This window comes from Danio aesculapii, chromosome 12, assembly GCF_903798145.1.
Source record: "Danio aesculapii chromosome 12, fDanAes4.1, whole genome shotgun sequence".
NCBI classification, from domain to species: Eukaryota; Metazoa; Chordata; class Actinopteri; order Cypriniformes; family Danionidae; genus Danio; species Danio aesculapii.
The window spans coordinates 29,214,373-29,237,834 of NC_079446.1; the positions used below are offsets into that span (position 1 = coordinate 29,214,373).

At 38.1% G+C, this 23,462-nt stretch overlaps 1 protein-coding gene across 1 annotated transcript in view; it reads left to right on the forward strand.

Annotated features, from left to right (window-relative positions):
- spata20 (spermatogenesis associated 20) overlaps positions 1 to 23,462 on the forward strand; it is a 78,777-nt gene that overhangs the window by 546 nt on the left and 54,769 nt on the right. The window contains exons 2-12 of the mRNA XM_056469858.1: positions 941 to 1,078; positions 1,658 to 1,722; positions 1,800 to 1,954; positions 2,038 to 2,181; positions 3,391 to 3,592; positions 3,838 to 3,968; positions 4,069 to 4,173; positions 6,984 to 7,058; positions 7,656 to 7,868; positions 10,492 to 10,684; positions 11,694 to 11,862. Of these exons, the coding sequence (XP_056325833.1) occupies positions 941 to 1,078; positions 1,658 to 1,722; positions 1,800 to 1,954; positions 2,038 to 2,181; positions 3,391 to 3,592; positions 3,838 to 3,968; positions 4,069 to 4,173; positions 6,984 to 7,058; positions 7,656 to 7,868; positions 10,492 to 10,684; positions 11,694 to 11,862 (1,590 nt within the window). The remainder of the gene's footprint in view (positions 1 to 940; positions 1,079 to 1,657; positions 1,723 to 1,799; positions 1,955 to 2,037; positions 2,182 to 3,390; positions 3,593 to 3,837; positions 3,969 to 4,068; positions 4,174 to 6,983; positions 7,059 to 7,655; positions 7,869 to 10,491; positions 10,685 to 11,693; positions 11,863 to 23,462) is intronic.

A 23,462-nucleotide genomic window follows, 5' to 3' on the forward strand; every position in this document is an offset into this window, starting at 1 on the left:
TTTAACTGTTTCCCAAGTTTGTTTACAAATATAACCTGCCATGCTTTTTCCTAAACTGCTTTGCTGGCTAGTTTGAGCAGGTCTTAGCTGGGCAAACATTTGAAAAGTTTACCAGACCGAAATAAAACCAGGCTTGAACACCGTTAAGGTCAGAAAAGGTAGTTTAAGTTTGTTTTGTTTCAGCCAAGTATGCTTCAAAATAAACAGTGTTAGATATTATCGATATTATTGATATCGGTGATCAAGAGATCAAGAGCTTTTATTACGTTTGGCTAGCTAAAGAGATTTACTCCCGGGAGGGGGTTACAAATCAGGGGCCGTGCGATTTACTTTCAGAAGGAAGTTGAAATTTGGGGGCATGTAATTAGAGCTTTTCGATTTTAGGTGAAAACGTCCAATAGATTAATAGGTACAAAAAAAGTCCACAGAGGGGGGTGATCACCAGAATGGGAAGTCCCAGAGTAAAATGAGAAAATATGATGCATCAGTGTTTTGAAATATGGATAAACTGTCTTTACGCTGTTTTCATCTGTTTTTATATAATTTGGTTCTATTTCATATATACTTGTCTCTTTTATTCCTGTTTATGTAAATAAACTTGCCTTGCCTTATTTTAAAGAAAAACTCTTAATTTTTCCTAATTTCTTCTGATGGTAAAAACTAAACAATATTTTGACTTGTTCTATATTTTTTTTTGATATTTGGTCTGGAAATGAGACAAAACAAGGGTGAAAAGCTTTTTTTTGCATTGTGGTTATTCAATCTCTGTACCTGAATACTGTCAGATTTCCCAGAAAACCATCAAATCCTGCTATTCAAACTATCTTGAAAAACTGCAATCATGTCGTAAAATAATGCAGTATCAGATTTTTGCAATATCTTGCAGCCCTCATCTATAGTGATTTGATTTACCAAAACCGTATTCTCTGATCGTTTTCAGGTTTTCTGGAGTGGTTTTCTTTAGCATGGCATCAGGAAGTGACAGTCCAGACAGACTAAAGACCCCAAAGTATACCAACCGCCTGAGTCAAGAGAAATCCTCCTATCTTTTACAACATGCACACAACCCTGTGGACTGGTAAGGGTCTCTGAAATGTTGCATTGCTGTATGATACGATTTCAATTCAATCCCGTTACTTTTACATATTTTTTACATCAATGACATAAGACTCGAATAGAGGGTTTACCTACCATGCCCTTTTATTCTCAAATCTTGATGCTTCGGTTCAAATGTCACTTTACTATCGCAAAGAAATCTTTAGATGAAGTTAAAATTACTCACCTAACCATATTACTGGTAATTATGTAATGACTTTAAGCAATATTAGCCTAGTTCAGTACTTGAAATTTACTTACCTCATTGCAAAACTTGCAAAAAATAAACAAATAAGTGTATATTTGCCCTTTTTTCAGTGCTGATTTCAGTATCCTGTTTATTTTTCCTGCAAAAATGTATTGTATTATTGTCTTACAAGATAAAAATGACATACAAATCGGTCTACAGGCGTTCACAGACAGAATGTTGGAGAAGATTATGCTATTTTTAAGGTTTTATTATAAGAAGTTCTCACATTGTAAAAAAAAAATATCTGTGAATATATAATTTGTAAACTATATGATTTGTTACTAATTTCCTTTTTTATTTTTATTTCAACAGGTATCCATGGGGCCAAGAAGCCTTTGATAAAGCAAAATGTGAAGACAAACCCATTTTTCTTTCAGGTAATGTAACATTATACTTGAAAACGTATCGACTGTATAGTGACTGTTTTATCCCACATTCTTATTACTGCTTATAGTGGGTTATTCCACCTGTCACTGGTGTCATGTAATGGAGAGGGAATCGTTTGAAGATGAAGAGATTGGAAAAATACTCAGCGACAACTTTGTATGTATAAAGGTGGACAGAGAAGAGAGACCTGACGTGGACAAAGTTTATATGACATTTGTGCAGGTACAGGCTAGTACACTGTGGTCAATTCTGTAACTTAATAAGTGGCAAGCATTATTTAAATGAAGTGAATACTTCCTTTCCAGGCAACCAGTGGTGGTGGAGGCTGGCCAATGAGTGTTTGGCTCACACCAGATCTCAAACCATTCATAGGTGGCACATACTTCCCACCCAGAGACAGTGGAAGAAGACCTGGACTGAAAACTGTGCTTTTACGGATAATAGAACAAGTAAGCATGATTGCCTTACAGCAAGAAGGTCGTTGGTTCGAACCCCGGCTGGGTCAGTTGGCATTTCTGTGTGGAGTTTGCATGTTTTCCCTATGTTTGCGTAGATTTCCTCCAGGTGCTCTGGTTTCCCCCACAGTCCAATGACATGTGCTATAGGTGAATTGAATAAACTAAATTGTCCGTCATGTATGTGTGTGAATGCAAGAGTGTATGGGTGTTTCCGTGTTGGGTTGAGGCTGGAAGGGCATCCGCTGCATAAAACACATGCTGGATAAGTTGGTGGTTCATTCCACTGTGGCGACCCCTGATTAATAAAGGGACTAAGCCGAAAAGAAAATGAGTTAGGGCAGGAGCCACAAGAGGGTGCTAATGGCTCTATGGAAAAGTGCAATAATTAATACTTCTTTGTATTAGTTGTTACTAATAGCAGGTATTGCTTATAAAAATAACAAAAATATTACTTACCAAATTGGACATTGTTTCTATTTTTTTTATTATTTAAACATTCTTACAAAGGTAACACCAGAATTAAAATTATCAAATTAATAAAAAAGAGTTAATTGTCAGAAAGTATTTAATATATTCACTTTTATAAATGTTTTTAATGAGTTCATATTCATATTGGGATTCTGGTATCTTGGAAAAAAATGGATCACTGTTTCCACTATTAAGCACAACCTTCATAACAATCAGGGGCATCGCTAACAATTTTAGGCTCTATGCAATGATATGTGAAGGTGGGCTCCCTGACCTGTGCCAGGGCCCTGAAATTGCCAGGGCCCTATGCACTCTGTCACCCTTTTCCCTCAACTTACGACGCCCCTGATAATAATACTTTAAAGTAATATTAAATATGTTTTGAGTGCCTAATCAGCATATTACCCAATATTAGACATATGGCACTAAATATACTATATATACAAATTACATTCTAACATGAATTTTTAAAAGAAAACAGATATTTTATAATTCTTTTGGATCCAATAAATACAGCCTTGGTGAAAATAAGAGACTACTTTAAAAAACAAATAAAAACAAACAAATAAACATTCTTAACAACTCCTAAATTAGAACACTAATATGGCAATATTTTATTTCACAGATTTCACAATACTTGTAAATACACAGCTGCTTTTTATATCTACAGTGTAATCGTATCTCGTTTTGGTATTGTGGTATCTCTGAGTACCTTCATACTGTGTGTTTTAGTGGCAGACTAATCGGGAAACCCTTGAGTCCAGTGGAGAGAGAGTACTAGAAGCCCTCAGGAAGGGGACGGCAATATCTGCCAGCCCTGGAGAAACTCTTCCACCCGGTCCAGATGTTGCCAACAGATGTTACCAACAGCTGGCACACTCTTATGAGGAAGAATATGGGGGTTTTCGAGAGGCTCCGAAATTCCCTTCACCAGGTAAACAAACAATTTAATGAATTTGAAAGGATTTATCACTAAAGCTTGTATAGTATTCCCAAGCAAGTATATTGGGATGCAGGGTGTGAGCTTGAACAAACCTTCATTAAATATTTCCATTAGTTAAAACAGTCACTAAGAGATTGAACACAATATCCTGTTGTTGACCACCTGTCTTGTGAGTTAATTACCTATCACATCCACAATAATAATGTAAAATGGCCTTTGTTTCGCTCTTTCTACAGTGAACCTGAAGTTCCTGATGTCATTTTGGGCAGTAAACCGTTCTAGTTCTGAGGGAGCAGAAGCGCTGCAAATGGCTCTTCACACTCTCCGAATGATGGCACTAGGGGGCATTCATGACCATGTGGCACAGGTGAGTGGCGAGATTTGTATTTAGAACCTGGCTTGACTCTATCAAATGGAGTTAAATAGAGTTACATGACCAAACACACCATGGTTTTTCTGTCTTTCAGGGCTTTCACAGATACTCCACAGACTCCTCCTGGCATGTTCCTCACTTTGAAAAGATGTTATATGATCAAGGCCAACTTGCTGTAGCATATATCACTGCTTACCAGGTGAGAATATGTGTGTGTTTTCAGATAACACATTTAAATATGTAATGCGTATCCTTTGCATCTGACCTTATCTGATGATCGACTTTGTCCAGAAGGCATTTGTAGATAGGATTAGGTCTTGTGTTAAACACAAACTGACAACTTATAGGGATAGGTCACCTAAAATTAAAATTCTGCAATCATTTATTCATCCTCCACTTGTTTCAAACCTGTTTGAGCTTCTTTTGTTGAAGAGAAAGAATGAAATACTGAAGAATGTTGGAAAGAAGCAGCGATTGACTTCCATAGTATTTTTTTGTTCCTACTATGGCTGTAAATGTGTTGCAGAATATTGTGTTTTGTGTTTTACAGAAGAAAGACATTTATAAAAGTTTAGAGCTAGTAAAATGTGAGAAAACTGTTTATTTTTGCTTGAACTATAGCTTTAACTAGCTACAGCTATCTCATACTCGTTTTAACACACTTTTGTCTTCAGAAATGCTTTATTTTGTGGTATAGAGTCATCAAGCTGCTGTAAACATTGCTCAAGAGATTTTAATCCATATTGACATAAAATCATCATGCAGTTCTGCAGGTTTTTTTTGCTGCACATCCATTATACAAATCTCCTCTTTCTTCCACATCCCAAAGGTGCTTTCTGGATTGTGGTCTGTGACGGTGAAGGTCAATTGAGCATAGTAGTATACTCACTGTCATATTCAACAAGCCAGTTTCAGATGATTTGAGCTTTATGACATGTTATACTGCTTTATACTGCTGAAAGTCATCATCACAACATGAGTACACAGTGGTCTGGATATGGTCTGCAACAATACTCATTTTGATCAATATAATGAATTATAACATTTTGGAATGTAGGGATGCAGCTGGATAGTATTGGCCTAAACTGTTGAAGGCAGAATAGATTTATGCACTTATGTTGTTTATGTGGCAACGCAGTGGCGCAGTAGGTAGTGCTGTCGCCTCACAGCAAGAAGGTTGCTGGTTCGAGCCTCGGCTTTCCAGTTTCTCCCACAGTCCAAAGACATGTGGTACAGGTGAATTGGGTAGGCTAAATTGTCTGTAGTGTATGAGTGTGTGTGGATGTTTCCCAGAGATGGGTTGCAGCTGGAAGGACATCCGCTGCGTAAAACATGTTCTGGATAAGTTGGTGGTTCATTCCGCTGTGGCGACCCCAGATTAATAAAGTGACTAAGCCGACAAGAAAATAAATGAATGAATGAATGTTGTTTATGTCCAATTTTCACCATGTCACAGAAGCAATCAAAACTTGTCAAATCTGAACACTGTTTGGAATCTTCCAATTTTGATAAGCCTTTTTTTATCCTGATCATAGGAAACAATAGTGACACCTGGTGTGGTTTTCTGCTGTTCATCTTGTTCAAGGCTTGTTTTGTTGTATGTTCAGAAATGCTCTTCTGCAGACCTCAGTTATAATTTTCATTGAGCTCAAACCAGTCTGAACATTCTCCTCTGACCCCTATGGGTGTGCATGAAAATCTTGGTAAATCAGCAGTTTCTGATTCTGATAAGGTCCAAATTAGCAGGTCAGCCCCAAGTGGGCGGGACTTGAGCTACAAGTGGGCTGTACAAACCTTTTCATTGATTTATTATTGTCTTGTACATGACAGGGTGTCCAATTCGTATTTTTTTTTATTAACGTGTACACCTACCACAACCCTAAACCCAACCTCAGAGTAACCCATACCTGCCAACACTCCCGTATTTCAGACCCACCTACGCCATCCTCCTGTTTTGATATTTCTCATGGAAAACCCCCGTATCCCACCCCACCCCCACCCCCCAATCCTCAGCTTTTTGGTACAGTCTATAACACTCCCGGATCGCTGACTTTGGTATAACACAGTATCTGTTGTGTTTCATTAAAGTATCCACTATGGGCCGGTCCGGGCATGGGCCGGTATAACATTCTGATGGTATGATAACCTTGGATAAAAATATCACGGTTTCACAGTATCACGGTATTGTGCTCATTGCTCTAAAATATATTCTTTTTAAACTTCTGGGTAAAAAGCAAAAACTTTTTTCCCCTTTGAACACAATATATTTTATTTTTTAAAAGATTTTAAATATTTTGGGACAGTAAACATGTCAGGCTAAATAATTCAAATGAATCATAGACTTCTGCTGTCTTCATTAGTTTCAAAAACACTGATATCTTTACAATTTAAAACAGCATCTTTGGATATCTTTTCTACTGTTGTCCTAAAAAACTAACAAAAAAAGTAAATAAAAAATATTACACATACTTTAGGAATGGTATTTAGGAATAGAATTTCCAAACCGCGGTATACCTTGAAAACAGTTATCATCCTATGCCTAGTTTACACATGCACCTGCCACAACCCTAAACCCAACATACCCAACCTAATTGTGATGTAAGTCCCTCCCATTCGAAAGTCACCCAACCTACTGCTGCGTAACTGGAGTTCTCCAGGCTGCAGTGATACCTGCTTGCATCTGGCACCAATAGCTACGGCATGTCTAAAGCCACAAAAATTAAACCACTTTGCCATTCTGATGGTTGGTTTAATCTTCAACAGACTTGAAGCCATGACAATGACCATGTTGGCCTATATAAATGCAATGAGTTGCTGCAATGTTATTTGCTGGCTTGGCATTCGGGTTAACAAGCAGTTGAATAAAGTGTCTGATTCGAGTTTAGCGTTTATTATCTGTTTTTAAGTTAAAATTAATTTAAGAGTCATATAATGAATCAACTGCCTTTTTCTAGTCGTATATGTGTCATTGACTGGCTGTGGTGTTATTATTGCTGTTGATCTCTGCAGGTGTCTGGGGAACAACTATTTGCAGATGTGGCTCGTGACGTGTTGCTTTATGTCTCCAGAGACCTAAGCGATAAGGTGAGTCGTCTTCTCCCTCATTAGATCCCATACTTGGCATCAGTCATGCTGAATCAGCACCAGCCCACAAAAGCGCTGAAAGATTTCCCAGGTCAGAGCCATTTTGAGGTCAAACATCCTCCTTTCCAGCTCAAGCGCCAGCCATCTTGTGATGATAAATAGATTGGCCCAATTAACACGTCTATAAACATAAGAATCTATGAATTATGATTTATGGAGTGATTTATATGTCAACATAGCATACCTAGGACCTTATTTCTCTGCATTTGTTTTTGCTGTAATATTTTATAGGTCTGTGTTCCCTCTTTAAACCCCCACCTTACACCAAAAAAATGTTGGTAGTAAAGTGGCTAAAACGTAGCATTTTCTTTGGACTATATAAATCATACCTTATTATATTTTAAACATCAACCAGAAGTCTGTTTTCTGCTGAGCTCATGTACAGGAACATGTTTGAAATGTTGTAACTAGAGAACTTTTTTTGCCCAGAAGTAATGATCCCGTGAAGAAACCACAACATATCTTTGAAAACAGCCTACAAGTGGCAAAAAGTAAATAAGGCAGATTTGATTTTGAGCATTGTGCTGCCCTCTGCAGTCTGGCGGCTTCTATAGCGCTGAGGATGCAGATTCCTTTCCCACAGTGGAGTCCACAGAGAAGAGAGAGGGAGCGTTTTGTGTGTGGACAGCAGGAGAGATCAGAGAGCTGCTTCCTGATATCGTGGAAGGCGCCACAGGAGGTGCAACACAGGCGGATATCTTCATGCATCATTATGGTGTGAAAGAGCAAGGCAACGTGGATCCCGCTCAGGTTTGGGGAGATGAAGTTTTTATGAGAGCCAGATTCTTTTGATCCAACTTTCACTAATTCTTGGCTACAACAGTGAAAGAGAAAGTTTGTGTATGAAATAATTTTGTAGATCCATTTGCTTAGCATGTTTACAGGTATAAAGTTATGTTTATTGGAAGTCTCTCGTTAAACAAATTAAACTTACCAAATAATTATAATAATTAACTAGTTATTAAATTATTGAAATATACAATATACAAAAGAAAAGTCTTTCAAATTTCTGCATCAAATATACTGTGTTTTTAAAGGTAGTTGAACAAGATGCTTACTAGTGTCAAAATTAAAGCACATTTAAAACAAACGCCCCTTTCATAAGAATTTTACTGTTTAAATGTATAACTTATGTAACAAAAACTTAACTTAAGCTCAAGTATATAAAGTACATATAAAATAAAGTTTATACCATTTTTGTCTGGATATTTGGAAAGTTCTAGAATTTTGACTTGCTCTTTTGTAGCAAATCAGAGTTTATTCTCCCATGAAACACATCAGTCATAATCCAAATCTATCTAAGCCACACTCACTGGCTCAACTTGCCTGTTTTAGTTGTCATGCAGAAATATCTTCTTATTGGTCGACCTAGAAAGGGATTGACAAATTTAAGCAGACTGCTTTCAAAGTTTTGATTAGGCTTTGCGTTTTTGGTATTTTAAATAATTTTTGGGAAGATCAACACATGCTTATAGTAGTTAAATATAATATACTTAATATTAATCATCAAAGTTTACAATCTTCTCCTTTAACTATACATGCACTCACTGGTCACTTTATTAGGTACACCTGCCCAACTGCTCGTTAACGCAAATTTCTAATCAGCCAATCACATGGCAGCAACTCAATGCATTTAGGCAGGGTCAAGAAAATCTGCTGCAGTTCAAACCGTGGATCAGAAGAAAGGTGATTTAAGTGACTTGGAACGTGGCATGGTTGTTGGTGCCAGACGGGCTGTTCTGAGTATTTCAAAAACAAGTCATCTACTGGGATTTTCATGCACAACCATCAATTAGGATTTACAGAGAATGGTCTGAAAAAGAGAAAATATCCAGTGAGCAGCAGTTCTGTGGGCGCAAATGCCTTGTTGATGCCAGAGGTCAGAGGAGAATGGCCAGAATGGTTCGAGCAGATAGAAGGGCAACAGCAACTCAAATAATCACTCATTACAATTGAGGTATGCAGAAGAGCATCTCTGAACACACAACACATCAAACCTTGAGGCGGATAGGCTACAGCAGCAGAAAACCACACCGGGTGCCACTCCTGTCAGCTAAGAACAGGAAACTGAGGTTACAATTCACACAGGCTCATCAAAATTGGACAATAGAGATTGGAAAAACATTGCCTGGTCTGATGAGGCTGGATTTCTGCTGCGACATTCAAATGGTAGGGTCAGGCTGGTGGTGGTGGTGTAATGGAGTGGGGGATATTTTCTTGGCACACTTTGGGCCCATTAGTACCAATTGAGCATTGTGTCAACGCCACAGCCTACCTGAGTATTGTTGCTGTCCATGTCCATCTTTTTATGACCCCAGTGTGCCCATCCCTTTGATGGCTACGTCCAGCAGGATAACACGCCATATCATAAAGCGCTAATCATCTCAGACTGTTTTCTTGAACATGACAATGAGTTCACAGTACTCAAATGGCCTCCACAGTCACCAGATCCAATCCAATAGAGCACCTTTGGGATGTGGTGGAACGGGAGATTCGCATCATGGATGTGCAGCTGACAAATCTGCAGCAACAGCGTGATACTATCATGTCAATCTGGACCAAAATCTCTGAGGAATATTTCCAGTACCTTATTGAATCTATGCCATAAAGGATTAAGGCAGTTCTGAGGGCAAAGGGGAGTTCAACCCAGTACTAGTAATGTGTACCTAATAAAGTGGCCGGTGAGTGTATATTCATATTCAGAGCTTGTACAGTGATTGGGTTGAAGAATTTGTTACAGTGTCTAAAATTTGTTCTACATTTGTTCTGAAACTTATTTTGTGACTGTTTTAAATGTTTCGTTTATTATTAATGTGGATAGTATAATTGTAATTCAGATTTACTGTTGGCCATGTTGTCACCTTAATGTAACCTATCAATGCTAGTTATGTCAACTTAATCATTCAACACCAACTCATTTCATGCAAATTGGTATTCATAAGTTTAAAGTGACATTACCATTCAGTTATATAATATAAAACTAACAACATTTTTAAAACAATCTTTTTGTGTAGGAAACTTGCTACAATCTACTGTACTTAATATCACAAACAGATTTATATCACAAATAATTATGACACATAAAATTATACGTAAAGGCAGGTAATGAAGATTGAGGACAGTGTTTGATTAATAAAATAAACTAGATGATAAAATTGTGCAAAAAAGTATATAAAAGTAACAGTTATCATTACTACCACTCAAAATATCTCAAGTATCAGTGGTTAGCATTTCATGTTTGCAAAACCTATTTTAAGAACAAAGTAGATGTTATGATGCATATTTGTGTTTAATAGCTGTGTTTACTTTTTACAATCTTGCAAGTCCAATATATTACAGATATTTGATTTTTAAGTTATTGGTGTTTTTGTAGGACCCCCACGGAGAACTGCAGGGTCAAAATGTGCTGATTGTGCGTTACTCAGTGGAGCTCACCGCTGCTCACTTTGGCATCAGCGTGAACAGGCTGTCCGAGCTGCTGTCCGAAGCCAGAGCCAAGCTGGCCGAGGTGCGGAGAGCTCGCCCACCTCCTCACCTAGACACCAAAATGCTAGCTTCCTGGAACGGTAAGTTTCCTGCATTCTGATTGGAAGAGAGCATATGTGTCATTCCCTAACATACTCCTGGAAATCCCAGAGCGCTGAACCAGGAAAAGACTCTAATTAGAGTTAATTGCGTTTAGCAGAGTGTTTTGAAATGGAAACAGACATCAATTAATCAATAAAAGGCTACGGCTTGATGAAAATTTGCAACGCTTGCATCCCCTGAAGCTATACCTACTCCTTTCCAATCCTTACTGTTTTATTGATTTTGTTTGCAACAAAATCCCATGTTCGACATAAGCTTCTTAATTTATTTTTATTATTATTATTTTTGAAACAGGGTTTGTTTTAATAGCAACATTATAATGTTAAAGTTCTTTCATGGGGTGCTTAGATGTGTTGCCAGCCCTTTAAAAGCCCACCGAAGGGACCTCTGGGTTGTGGTCTTTGCCCTCGTTGTCTTTAATGACAGGATATCAAAGCCTTCGCAGGGTGCCAAGGCCCCTTTAGAGCACTAGCTGACAAAAGCGCTCAAAGAATAGTGACTAATGAGCTGATATCTTAATTAAAGAAAGCCTGAGACATTGTTTAATGAAACCGTTCCTTCCAGAGCTACGCTCCATTACATTCTTAATTCCTACCGACTGAATATTGCTACCTGCAGAGTAACCCTTCACATTAATCAAACCTGATAGGCCCACTTGCATAGCCGTGAGACATGTCAGGCGCACAGAGCTCTGACAGGACTATTGTTAGTTATCCCTGGCCTTCTGAACACATTGTACTTTAGATCTTATATTCTCAATCTCCTCTTTTAAAGCCCCTCTGCCTTTTTTGGCACCTATTGCACTTTAAACAACATGTTTTTAGCTCTTGCTTACTCTCCGAGAAATGGAAGACATCCTGAGAGTTTGTTTGCTCGCATATTTGTGCTGGCGAAACCCCAGGCAGGAACTTGTTTTCTAAATTGAACACGGTCAGGTTTTTCAATGCATATAATCTGTGTCCATTATCTTTTCTTTTGGTTGGTCAGGCCTGATGTTGTCTGGGTTTGCTCGTGTCGGAGCTGTTTTGGGCGACAAAGCTCTGCTGGAAAGAGCTGAGCGAGCAGCTTGTTTTCTCCGAGATCACCTGTGGGACGAAGACGGACAGAGGATTCTCCATTCCTGTTACCGTGGAAATAACATGGAGGTGGAGCAAATGTAAGAAACAATTCTGGCTGTCTTAAAAAATATGATGCATTCAGCCTGCAATAGCACTGAGGCTGACGAAAAAAAAACAATAGTTGTGAGTTGTTTTGTTTGCAGGCTTCCATAAAATGATGAAAGGAAGAATTTGAGAATAGGGATATGGTATAAATTGTTATCAAAGTGCCCTTATTATGCTTTTACAGATATTGTTTTTAATTCATTGTGTAATATAGCTGTCTATGAATGTAATAGGTGTGCAAAGTTTTTAAGATCCAAGTGAACAATCAATGGTGCTTTTGTATAATTGATCTTATCTTACATCTAAGTAGGTCGAATCTGCATAATGTCAGCCTTGTGGCATGTGTGCAAACACTAGTGTTAGCTGAGGACTGGAATTTTAGATATTGTGAGAAAAGAGTTGATGCTGCATTGTATAATATCTGAAAATTAAAGTTTTTTTTTTTGACCTTGGAGGGATGTAAACATAGTAAGGCCCAATCCCAATTCTATTTTTGTACCCCTACCCCTTTCCCCTCGAAACAGAGTGTGAAGGGGAAAGGCTTCAAAATTTACCCCTAAGAAATGGGACACCACTACAACGCCTGCACACATCATCATATGTCATTGCTATCTATTTCTTCATAGGAGATCGACGATCGCGCCTGCTGTAGTTATTCCAGTTGTGTTATTTTTTGGTTTTTATCTTCAGGAAATCACTGAAGGCATATATCAGGTTATTATAACGATATTATTTGACAAAAAGCTCATAACTATACTATGCATTTACACAGTGGCTATATTCATTCAAGTAAACACACGAAAAACAACATAAACATTACAGCAGACACCGTAAAAAGGTCATTCTCAGCCACTAGACTTTTCTGACAGGGGCTTCGAGTGTCATCAAGTGACAGAATGTTGTGGGACTGCTATACAAGAGTTATTATTAGGGACTATAGATAGTGAATTTTAAATTTTTTTCATTTTAGCGTTTTTTTTAAAGCATGATGGTAAACCACGAACACCATTATGAATGTATTTAAACATGTGCTTGTTTGTTGTAAAAATTGTAATATTGACAAAAAGTACTAATTTGTGCATCTCCTGACTTCCGTGTACAGCCATGCTGCTGTTGTAGATGGTTTATTCTGGGACATTTTCTTACCCCTTGGTTTCGAGTGTAGTCCTGAAAAATCTCCATTCGAAGGGGTATCTAGCCCTTCCCCTTAGCCCTACGCCTTCAAGCTAAAGAGAATTGGGGCATTCCTAACCCTTCACGTGAACTCGCAAAACGAGGGGTAGGGGTAAGGGGAAGGGGAAGGGCTAAGGGGTAAAATTGGGCTTGGGCCTAAGAGGGGTGGTCCACTATGATATCATATTTTAATATTTTATATATAATGTAGCTTTGTGAACATAAACAACATCTCTGAATGTAAAACGCTTAAAGTTCAATGCAATGGGAGACATTGGCTTTTACAGAGTTAGCTTAGTAAAGCCTACAGTGAACGAAGTTTGGGGACTATTAAAATACATCCGGGTTACTTAGATCACAAACTCTTCAGGTTATGTGCATGCGCATACACCCTGCACACTAAAGGTGCATGGTCAGAGGTGCTGTAATGTTATAGCAGAGAAAGCTAAAATGCTGTCCAAACGCTGCTATTTCCACAGAGCTTGTTCTGTTTCTGTATTTAAGCTTCCAAAGGACACGACACAAAGAGAGAAGTGCTTACAGTTTCATTTTAATTATGTTCCAGAGAATTATAAAAAAAGATATAGCTAGTGTTTGACAAAGGAAAGCTTCAAGAATTGCTCCCAGTTCAGTGCTGGATTTGGCTAAAAACTCCTCTAAGAAGGAGCAGATCCAACCATACTAGCAGAAGCTGTGGATTGTGAGCCACAATCTGTAAGTGTTTTTATTTATTAAATTGATCTGTTACATGCATAGTTTCTTGTGTTAATGGTATGTTGTAGCAAGGACATAAACAAGGATGTAAACAACAGGAAATGCTGTTCGGCACCACTAATAATTTAGCTACAAATTCATATTTATCCGTCAAACCCCTGTAAAGACCCACAATCTTCAGCAGCGCTACAGTGTCTCTCTATGCAGCCACTTTACATGCGTTCTACATCTCAAATAAAAATAAATATAACAAAAATGAAGTCTTATGACAAGGAAAGTAGAAATGTTGCTTATTGAAATTAAGGTAATCTTAAACCGAAAGAAAACGCAACATATAAGCTCTGATTATGATAATTATGAGGATATGTGCCTTATAAAACTAACAGTGGGCCAGTAAAACTAGCACAAGTTCTGTCTAGCTTCCAGGTCTTAATTGCCTTGGCACATATCCTGCAAATGTAGAAATGACCCAGAATCAGCACAATACTAAAGCGCTTCACATATGAAATCTCCCACAGATGCGCACACAAATTCGCTGGCCTCATTCTTGGGCTAACCTCTCATTTGTACCTCCCATTACAACTCTGTGTCAGCACATCGGTCATCCCACCATGCTGAGTGCGCTTCTCAACCCACACATCATTCATCACTAATCTAAACTGGCTGTATTTCGCACCTTTACTATGAACTTTGAGTCTTCAGCAAATAGCATAATGAAGGAATAACTTTATCGTGATGTCACAATCAGGAACACTCCCTCTGTAGTCATTTGATTGACCTATGTACTCTGAAGTTGTAGGATGAAATGTTTTGCTCGGTTCTGTACAAGTGTTACAAAATCTGCATTAATTTCATTCTTTAAGAGCAAATGTTCTTTTGTTTTGTTCCTCACTTGAAATATTCCTCATAGGGCATAGTGCACGATTAATCCATTTTAGACCTAATTATTTTGATAGTAGTCGTGTCACAGATGTTTTCACACTGCATGACTATCTGGGGTTTCGTTGCTTCGACAGGGGGTTTCACACTGCATGACTTTAAAATAGGAAGAATCACTGACAACTTTGTCCAAACTACGTCTCACAACCAAACATGTGCAAGAAGTGACATGGAAACAGCGAGGTCACATAGTATAGCTTTTGTTCTTAAATACATAATGTGAAAGAACCCTTTAGTGGGCTAGAAAATGTACTTATTTTTGCTCACCTGGCTTTAAAGGGAATTAGCAATTTCTCTTTAACCTTTTTCTTTTCGGTTGTGATATTGCTCAGATGACACGTCAAACAGACACGGGTGCTTCTGCCAAATTTACACTAGTTTTTCCTCCATATCTAGGGTCCAAATAAACCAAAAAGAAGCGCTTTTAACTTCTCCCCTAACCTCCCGCTGGCCCGCAGATACCCATACTAGTAGATGCTGCTCTCTCATTGGCTGTAGGTGACCGTCAATGTTATTCTCAATCAGAACACATTACACACGGGATGGTTTGAATCGCTGAAAGCTCCAGATATTTAACATGCCGAATATCTCATGGGTGTCGGCAACTCCCCTGCGATTATTTCAGATTGCATCTTTGATAGACATACTGTGTGATTGTTACTCGCGTGATCGAGCACCGATTTGCCTGTGATTTCAGGCGTTTGTTGCCATTTTCTCAAAACCTGTCGGCTAGTCAAAATCAGGTATGCAGTCTGAAATCTGCATAAATTACGTTTTGAAAGGTGCTATTTTAAAATTACAAAAGCTGCGATTATTTTGATTATTACTATGGTGAGGGAGGCAAGCGCAAGTAATTTAAACGATCCAACTAACGTTACTTAAAAAGCAGACAACTGTTACAGCAGAACCCACAAGCCCATATTTCAATGCTATGGAGAACATGAAAGCTGTAAACTCCATCTCTGCTATGCTTCTTTCTCTTTCTCTGGCTGCGTCCGAAATCTCAAACGTCCATACTATATAGGACTGTAAAATCAATATGCGAGAAGAGTAGTATGTCCGAATTCAAAAATCAGTATGCGAGAAGTACCCGGATGACCTACTACTTCCGGCGAGATTCTGAAGTGTGCAACATATGGACACTACACTATCTCACGATGCCCTGCGAGAGAATTCATGTATAGGAGTGAAGTGACGCAACTGACGCGGGTAGGTTCCGTGATCGTGACAAAATTGCGGATGTAGTACGTCCGAGTTCCATTCATACTGCTCACATTCATACTTTTTTTAACAGTTGAGTAGTACGTTTAAATTCAAATGCAGTACCGACTGAGTAGTAGGCATTTCTGACTTAGCCTCTCTCTCTTTGTGTGTGTGTTTTTTTTTGTGTGTGTGGACCTTTGACCTGCTTGCATGAGGAAGCGCTTCCTCTCCTCTCTCTGCTGTTACAGCGATTCTTGTGGATCTACACACACAAGTGTTACTCTGCAGTGCGAATTTTCTCCACCGCATCTATCATGGATCAGCTGTGATAACAACACATTATACACTGTAGTCGCGGCCGTTTATCTGTATCCGAGGCACTCATCAGTGAATAACGCGAGAGCCACGCTAACCATTTGAGCCAATCGCAGCCCTTTCTGACTGCAGGAACACAATGACCAATCACAGGCCTTTAAGAACTTCCTCGACAGCACTCAAAAAGCAAACAGGATAATATTTGCATATATTTATTCACTACAAATGCTCATGTTGTTCTGTGCATGCACTTGAGTTTTGTTTGATACATTCAAAAAGAGTGTTTTCATTGAGCAGGTCAAATTAAAGGTACAGTTCATTTATCTGATTCCTTGTATTAAAGGACAAAATTGTATTACAAATAATATACATAAATGTAAATGTATTTATAAAGTACACATTTTAATACAAGAATTCTTGTGTTGTGAAGTAAAATCTAAAATTGTATATGGAAAGCATTGCCAGTGCACTGTAAATGTCATGAAATCAATATGAAAAAGGTTTTAAAGGTTTTATATAACTACAGTGCATCCAGAAAGTATTCACAGCACTTCACTTTTTCCACTTTTTTTATGTTACAGCCTTATTACATAATGGATTAAATTAATTTATTTCCTCAACATTCTACACACAATACCCCATAATGACAATGCGAAAAAAGATTTTTTGAAATTATTGCAAATTTATTAAAAATAAAAAACTTGGAAAAATCACATGTACATAAGTATTCACAGCCTTTGCTATGAAGCTCGAAATTGAGCTCAGGTACATTCTGTTTCCACTAATCATTCATGAGATGTTTCAGCAGCTTAACTGGAGTTCACCTGTGTTAAATTCAGTTGATTGGACATGATTTAAAAAGGCATACACCTGTCTATATAAGGACCTCGGGTTGACAGTGCGTGTCAAAGTACACCAAGCATGAAGACAAAGGAATTGTGTGTAGACCTTCGAGACAGGATTATCTTGAGTCTGGGGAAGGTTACAGAAACATTTCTGCTGCTCTGAACTTTCTAATGCGCACAGTGGCCTTCATCATCTGTAAATTGAAGATGTTTGGAACCACCAGGACTCTTCCTAGAGCTGGCCGGCCATCTAAGCTGAGTGATCGGCGGAGAAGGGCCTTAGTCAGGGAGGTGATCAATAACCCAATGGTCACTCTGTCTGAGCTCCAGCGTTCTTCTGTGGAGAGAGGAGAACCTTACAGAAGGTCAACCATCTGTATAGCAATCCACCAATCAGGCCTTTATGGTAGAGTGGGCAGACAGAACCACTCCCCACCTGGAGTTTGCCAAAAGTCATCTGAAGGACTAACAAAATTCTCTGCTCTGATGAGACTCAAATTGAATTATTTGTAGGGAATATCAGGCGTTACGTTCGTTGTGACTTCACATCAACTCGGTGAATGTCCTTGAGTGGCCCAGCCAGATGAATACTTTCCGAATGCACTGTATCTATGCGGTTTAATTTAAAATACTGTAGATATTTTCTTAATTTGTAAATTTTTCTGTAATTTGTTAATTTGTCATTGACAACTTTATTAGAAAAATGGTTTTAAAAAAACAGCAGCATAGAGTAGCGTATTGTGATTATGTTTGGTTCACAATCACAGTTTGATATTTTTCTCCAAATCTCCAAAAAATGCAGTCACACTTTAATTTGATGGTCCGTTTCTTGAATTTAAGTTACATTGCATCTACATGCCAACTAATTCTCATTAGATTATAAGTAGACTGTTAGGTTGGGATAAGGGTTAGTGTAAGTTGATGTACTTGCAAAGTTTCTTATAGTCAGTTAAATGTCTATTGAAGGAGCAATATCGACAAATATTAAGCAGACGTCTACTAATACTCAAATGGACCATCAAAATAAAAGTTTTTCCAAAAATGCAATTACGACTTTTATGCTGTTTAAAATCCCATCAGAAATTCTGAAAACTTTACTGGATGCATTTTACTGTAAAATTAAAAGAGAATGAAGACTGAAACTTTCAAGCCTCAATTAAAGAAGCAGAATTGTCCATGCGAACATTTGCTGTATTCCAACCTTTTGAAATCCGACAAAAGATCTGTGTGAGAAACTGACTGAAATTTACATTATTCACTCATAATCTTACCCTCCAGTGAGCTGTTGAATCATTGAGTTAAACCAAATCGGCAGGATTCTGAATCATTCATTCAGACCTATTTTGTTAACTCAAAAGAAGGATTCATTCACAAATCAGACAAAACTACTTCTATCATGACATCCGAACTTGAGATTTTCATTGAATAATGGCTTAACTTTGACTGTTTCGCACTCAGAGTTATCATATGACTTGGAACATAATGTGTGCAGTGAGTCACATAGACCGCATTTATTATACTTTTATGGTGCTTTTTGGAGCTTGAAAGCTTTTAGTTCATTGTAATTGCTTGGAAAAGAGTATGGAAAACAGCCTTTTTTTGTCTTCTGCAGAAGAAAGTAAGTCGTGGGTTTGGACCGACATGAAGGTCCGTAAATGATGACAGAATATTCATTTTGGGAGCGATCTAATCCCTTAAAGAGCCCCGTGCCATGAGGTGAAAACATTTAGAGAGAAATCTGGCATCGATGTTTGATAAGAACAAGACGGGTTACCTGTCTGTTGTAGTTCTCGAATGGAATTAAGTTTTTTTTTATTGTAATAGAAGAAATATGCTATAGTATCAGGGCCAGGTAAAGATTTAGTGCCAGGTGAATAATTCATGAACCATCCAGTGGCAGTGCTGTTATTCCAAAGAATGTGGCAAATTGTCCAAATCTTGTTCAGCTAGATAAAACGCATTGTGAGTAGGCCTATCAGTTTGTAACTAGAAGCCTTTTGGCTCCTGAGATAGATAGAAACATAGAGGTTAGGCTCTTTTTTTATTGTTTCGTTCTCCTGACGCGTTTGTGTGGAAGTTATGACGTGGCTTTGCTGCACTTTGAAGAGACTCTATCACCTGGTGAGAAAACAGAAAATGAACAAGGAGGGAATGGAAAAATCCAGAGAGAGAGCTGTTCATTAAAAATTGACTGGCAGGCTGATTTGTTTTGTTGTCTCACTAGGGTAAAAAAATCTGAAATGGAGGAGTCATATTTTTCTTTGAACCCATAAACTCTGCTGTGGGTTGAGAATATCCAAGAAGAAACTTTCCTTATGATTCAATAAAGAGCTAGTTATCATGGTCCAGTCAGCTCCAGATACTAGATGCCACAAGAACTGAACGGTATATACTTTAGACATCTGGATGTGTCTTATCTGGGACACATTAACAGCAGATTAAGACCTGTACAGTACAGATCCGATTTGTTCACATTCAATAAGCCACACAAATACTGGTGTAAACAGGGTCTAAATGTTTTCGTTTTGTCAAATTTTAACTTGCAAAACTGTTCACACAGTGTGCTTTACTAAAACGAATCTAAATTCACTTAGACCAACACAATAGTCTGTTTACGGCTCAAAATAAGCTTGGTTTACCAAACGACTGACGACCATTCTCATTCAGAAAACATACATTTCATCCGAAACACAACCTGAAACACTGACAACAGACAGCATTACAGAAATTAATAATTACTATTATTTTTTCATTTTCAATGGATTTTCATGAACACCAGAATATAATTTTACATTTACCTTGAATGTGCTGAAGAATGCGTGATAAGAATAAAAAAATGCTGCAGATTGTTGCAAATAGTACTAGACAGAAAGACTTTTTTGCTAAAAACATTTGTAAAACTGCAAGTTAGAAAGGTAAGCTTTGGATTGTACAACGAATCAATTTTTTCACAATGTATTGTAATCCACTTCAAAATTGGACAAACATTGTACTGTACTTTAAATGTAAATTATATGTACATTATACATAAATTATGACTCTTTGTCCACCACTCACTCCCGCTATGAGTATCTTTCTCACTTTATCTATCACTCTTCTTTCCCTACCAACCTGTATTTCGGTATTTCCCAACAAAATAAGATCCATATTACTTGTTACCGATGCAAAAAATTGTAACACACTAAAGCAGAAATCCCGAGTAGGCTTTCAGCCGAAATTCTGATCAGTTTCCAATTATTGGCATTTTGTAGGGAAGTTTTCTGTATTTAAAAATAAATATGGCAAAAAACTAATTTTGCAAAAAAAGTAATTTGCAATTAGACTGTTTTGAAAATGTTGTTAGGATGCAAAAAATGTACTAAAGTTTCAGTACTATACAATGTTTGTTAAGCCTGGTTTATACTCCACATGTCTGCTAGTTCGCTTGAGTGCAAGCGGCGAATGTGGCATCATCTCAGTGTTTGCGGAGGTTCGCTTTGGGTGTGTGGGTCATGATTTAAGCAAATTTTTTGAGACTTGAATAATAATATTAATAATAATAATAATAATATCAATTGCAAATAGAGCCATTAAGGGGCTGTCACACTGGGTATGTTTAGGGTGTAGTGTGAACATGGCAAAAGTGCATGCTTCTCTCAGTTGTTCTAGGATTTATCAACACGTTCTTCTAGTGTGTTTTAACCATAACTGCCAACACTTTTTTCCCGGGAGTCTCCCGTGTTTCAGACCCATCTCCTGTTTTGTTCTGTCTCCCAGAAAACTCCTGGAATTTAACAATTTAACTCCTGGTACAGTCTGTAACACCCCCGCATCACCAACACTGGTGTAATGTCGATCGCAGCGGCTGCCTGAAACCTGGTGCATAGTACAGACTAGATCCCAACCACCTCTACCCCTAAGCCCCCCGATCTTGAGTTGCTCCCCCCCCCCCCCCCCCTTCCCCCATTTTTCATAATTTCCAGCATGCCACTCGTCTCTGCACAGCACCTAGACATCCCCACCACTCCGCACCCACCCCCTGGCTCCTGGATTTTCAAAGGCAAATGTTGGCAGGTATCAGTTATGAAGTCCTTATATTTCTTCGTAATTTACAGGCTAAAGCAATACCTTGAACTCTTTGACACTTTTCTTAACCATTCCTAAGAAGTTTTTGCAGTGTGCCAGGGTCTGTGTGTTCTGACACCTTTATATCATTGGCCAGCATTAAGTTTTAAGTACTAACCAGTGCATACCAGCAGCACCCCACAACATTGTTCTCTTAATTCATTGGCCAATTAATCACATTTTAACCTTTGCCAGGTCACTCAGATGTTTTGTCCTACCCTTAGCTCCAACATAAGAAGTTCACAAGACTATCCCTTCTTTCCCTAGTATTTTTTCTATTTAGGTTAGATATATTACCACTAACCAACTTTCCCCAGTTATTGTAGACTTATACGGGTTTAACAAGTGGGATCTTGAGGCACATATCTTCAGTACCTAGTCACCAGACTTTCATCCAAATTCACCGGGCACTTTCTGCACATGACATTTGAATAATGCATTAGATCTGACAGCTTGAGGCAATGACATGGAAAGGGTCAGATGTTGAGGGCGCTCTCTTCACTGGCACCCCATGACTTTTTTCATCCCTTGGAAGGTCAGTTATTTGAACTAAGAACCATGGAGGTTAAGTTCCTAGCATTAGACCCATCTTGTCTGTCTTTCTGCCGACACTGTGCTATCTTCAGACCTGTCACTATCTGTTTCCTCACACTCAGCTGGCCACAGTGCCACCTCTGTTCAAGGGTCTGAGGACAAGGGTTGAAGGGCCTTGATGTGATCTGAATCAAATGTATTTTAAACTTCAAAGACTTGTGCAATCTTTTTGGTTACACTACCTCAAATGGTATTTCAATTGGCTTTTATATCACAAAGGTTCTGCTAAATGTCTTTGTATGCATTTCAATCAAAGCACACAGCTTAGCTTAGTGTCCTGCTCGCCGACCCAATTGATTATGGTAGAGCATGTCCAACAGACTGTTTACCCATTGAGTTGTGCCCTCTTCTGCCATGCTCTCAGTAAGAATTAAAGATACTTAGTGTACACTCTAATTCATGTTCCAACTATAAGTTACAATTATTGTTTTTTTAATTAAACAATAATTAAAGAAATTTACGGAAATTTAGAAATTTTAAGTTCTAAATGACAGAGACCAGACAATGTGGTGCTTGACCAAGATTTCAGATTCGGACTGGTTTTGATTCTGCAATATGCCAGTGAGTTATCACAGTATCCTACAGGTGGTTGTCAAGCCCACTCACTTGCATAAAACACACACATTCATCATACCATTATGTAATGCATTATGTGTATGCTTTACTAACAAGATAGGTCTTTAATATAGTTTTGAACTGAGAGAGTGTGTCTAAGTCTCAGATATTATCAGGAAGGCTATTCTAGAGTTTAAGGGCCATAAATGTAAAGTCTCAACCTCTTTTAGTGGACTTTGCTATTCTGTGTACTACCAGAAGCCCTGAGTTTTGAGATCTTATAGAGCGGGTTGGATTGTAGCGAGACAGAAGGTTGGTTAGATAAACAGTTGCTAGATTATTTAAAGCTTTATAGGTAAGAAGCAATCATTTATAATCAATATGGAACGTAACAGGTGGCCAGTGTAGGGAGGATACAATTGGGGTGATGTAATCATATTTTCTAAACCTGGAAAGAGCTCTGGCAGCTGCATTTTGCACTAACTGAAGTTTATTAATAGTGGATGCTGGATGTTAATGGTTCTTCATTGAACCAACGATGCCAGTAAATGACCTTTATTTTTTTTAACAATGTAATTCCAATCCTGTTTGAGCAGAATGTCTACCACTCTTTTTCCACACAACATAAGTGGAACTTTCATTGCCGTTATGAGGAAATGTAATTTTTAAAGTGAACATTCCTCTTAATAATAGAAGTGGAGCAAGTAAATGACTGCCTCTGACAGTTCCTTCCGATTTTATGTCATGGATTGCAACAGCCGATTCTGGCAGCAAATCAACATGAAGCTTTTCAGAAATGAGAACAGAAGAACCATGTGGACATGCACAAGAGTAATAGACTAAAATAGGATGCAGTCCATGTAGTAACTTTACCCGGTGTGTGTATGTGATGCATTTTTCCTATCTAACCCCTTGTGCATTCACACAGCACTTCAGGGAGAAAAATGATTCACTTTCAGTAAACAGAAACTTTTTTGCCTCCACTTTAATGTCTCAACAGACATGACATGAGTTAAGGTGAAAAGAAAATAATCTAAATGAACTATAATTTTTTTTTCTCTATAAATTCACCCTACATGTTCTATAAATCGATCTTATTGATGCAGTTTTGACTGATTTATACACATATACATTTTTTTTTTATATAAATT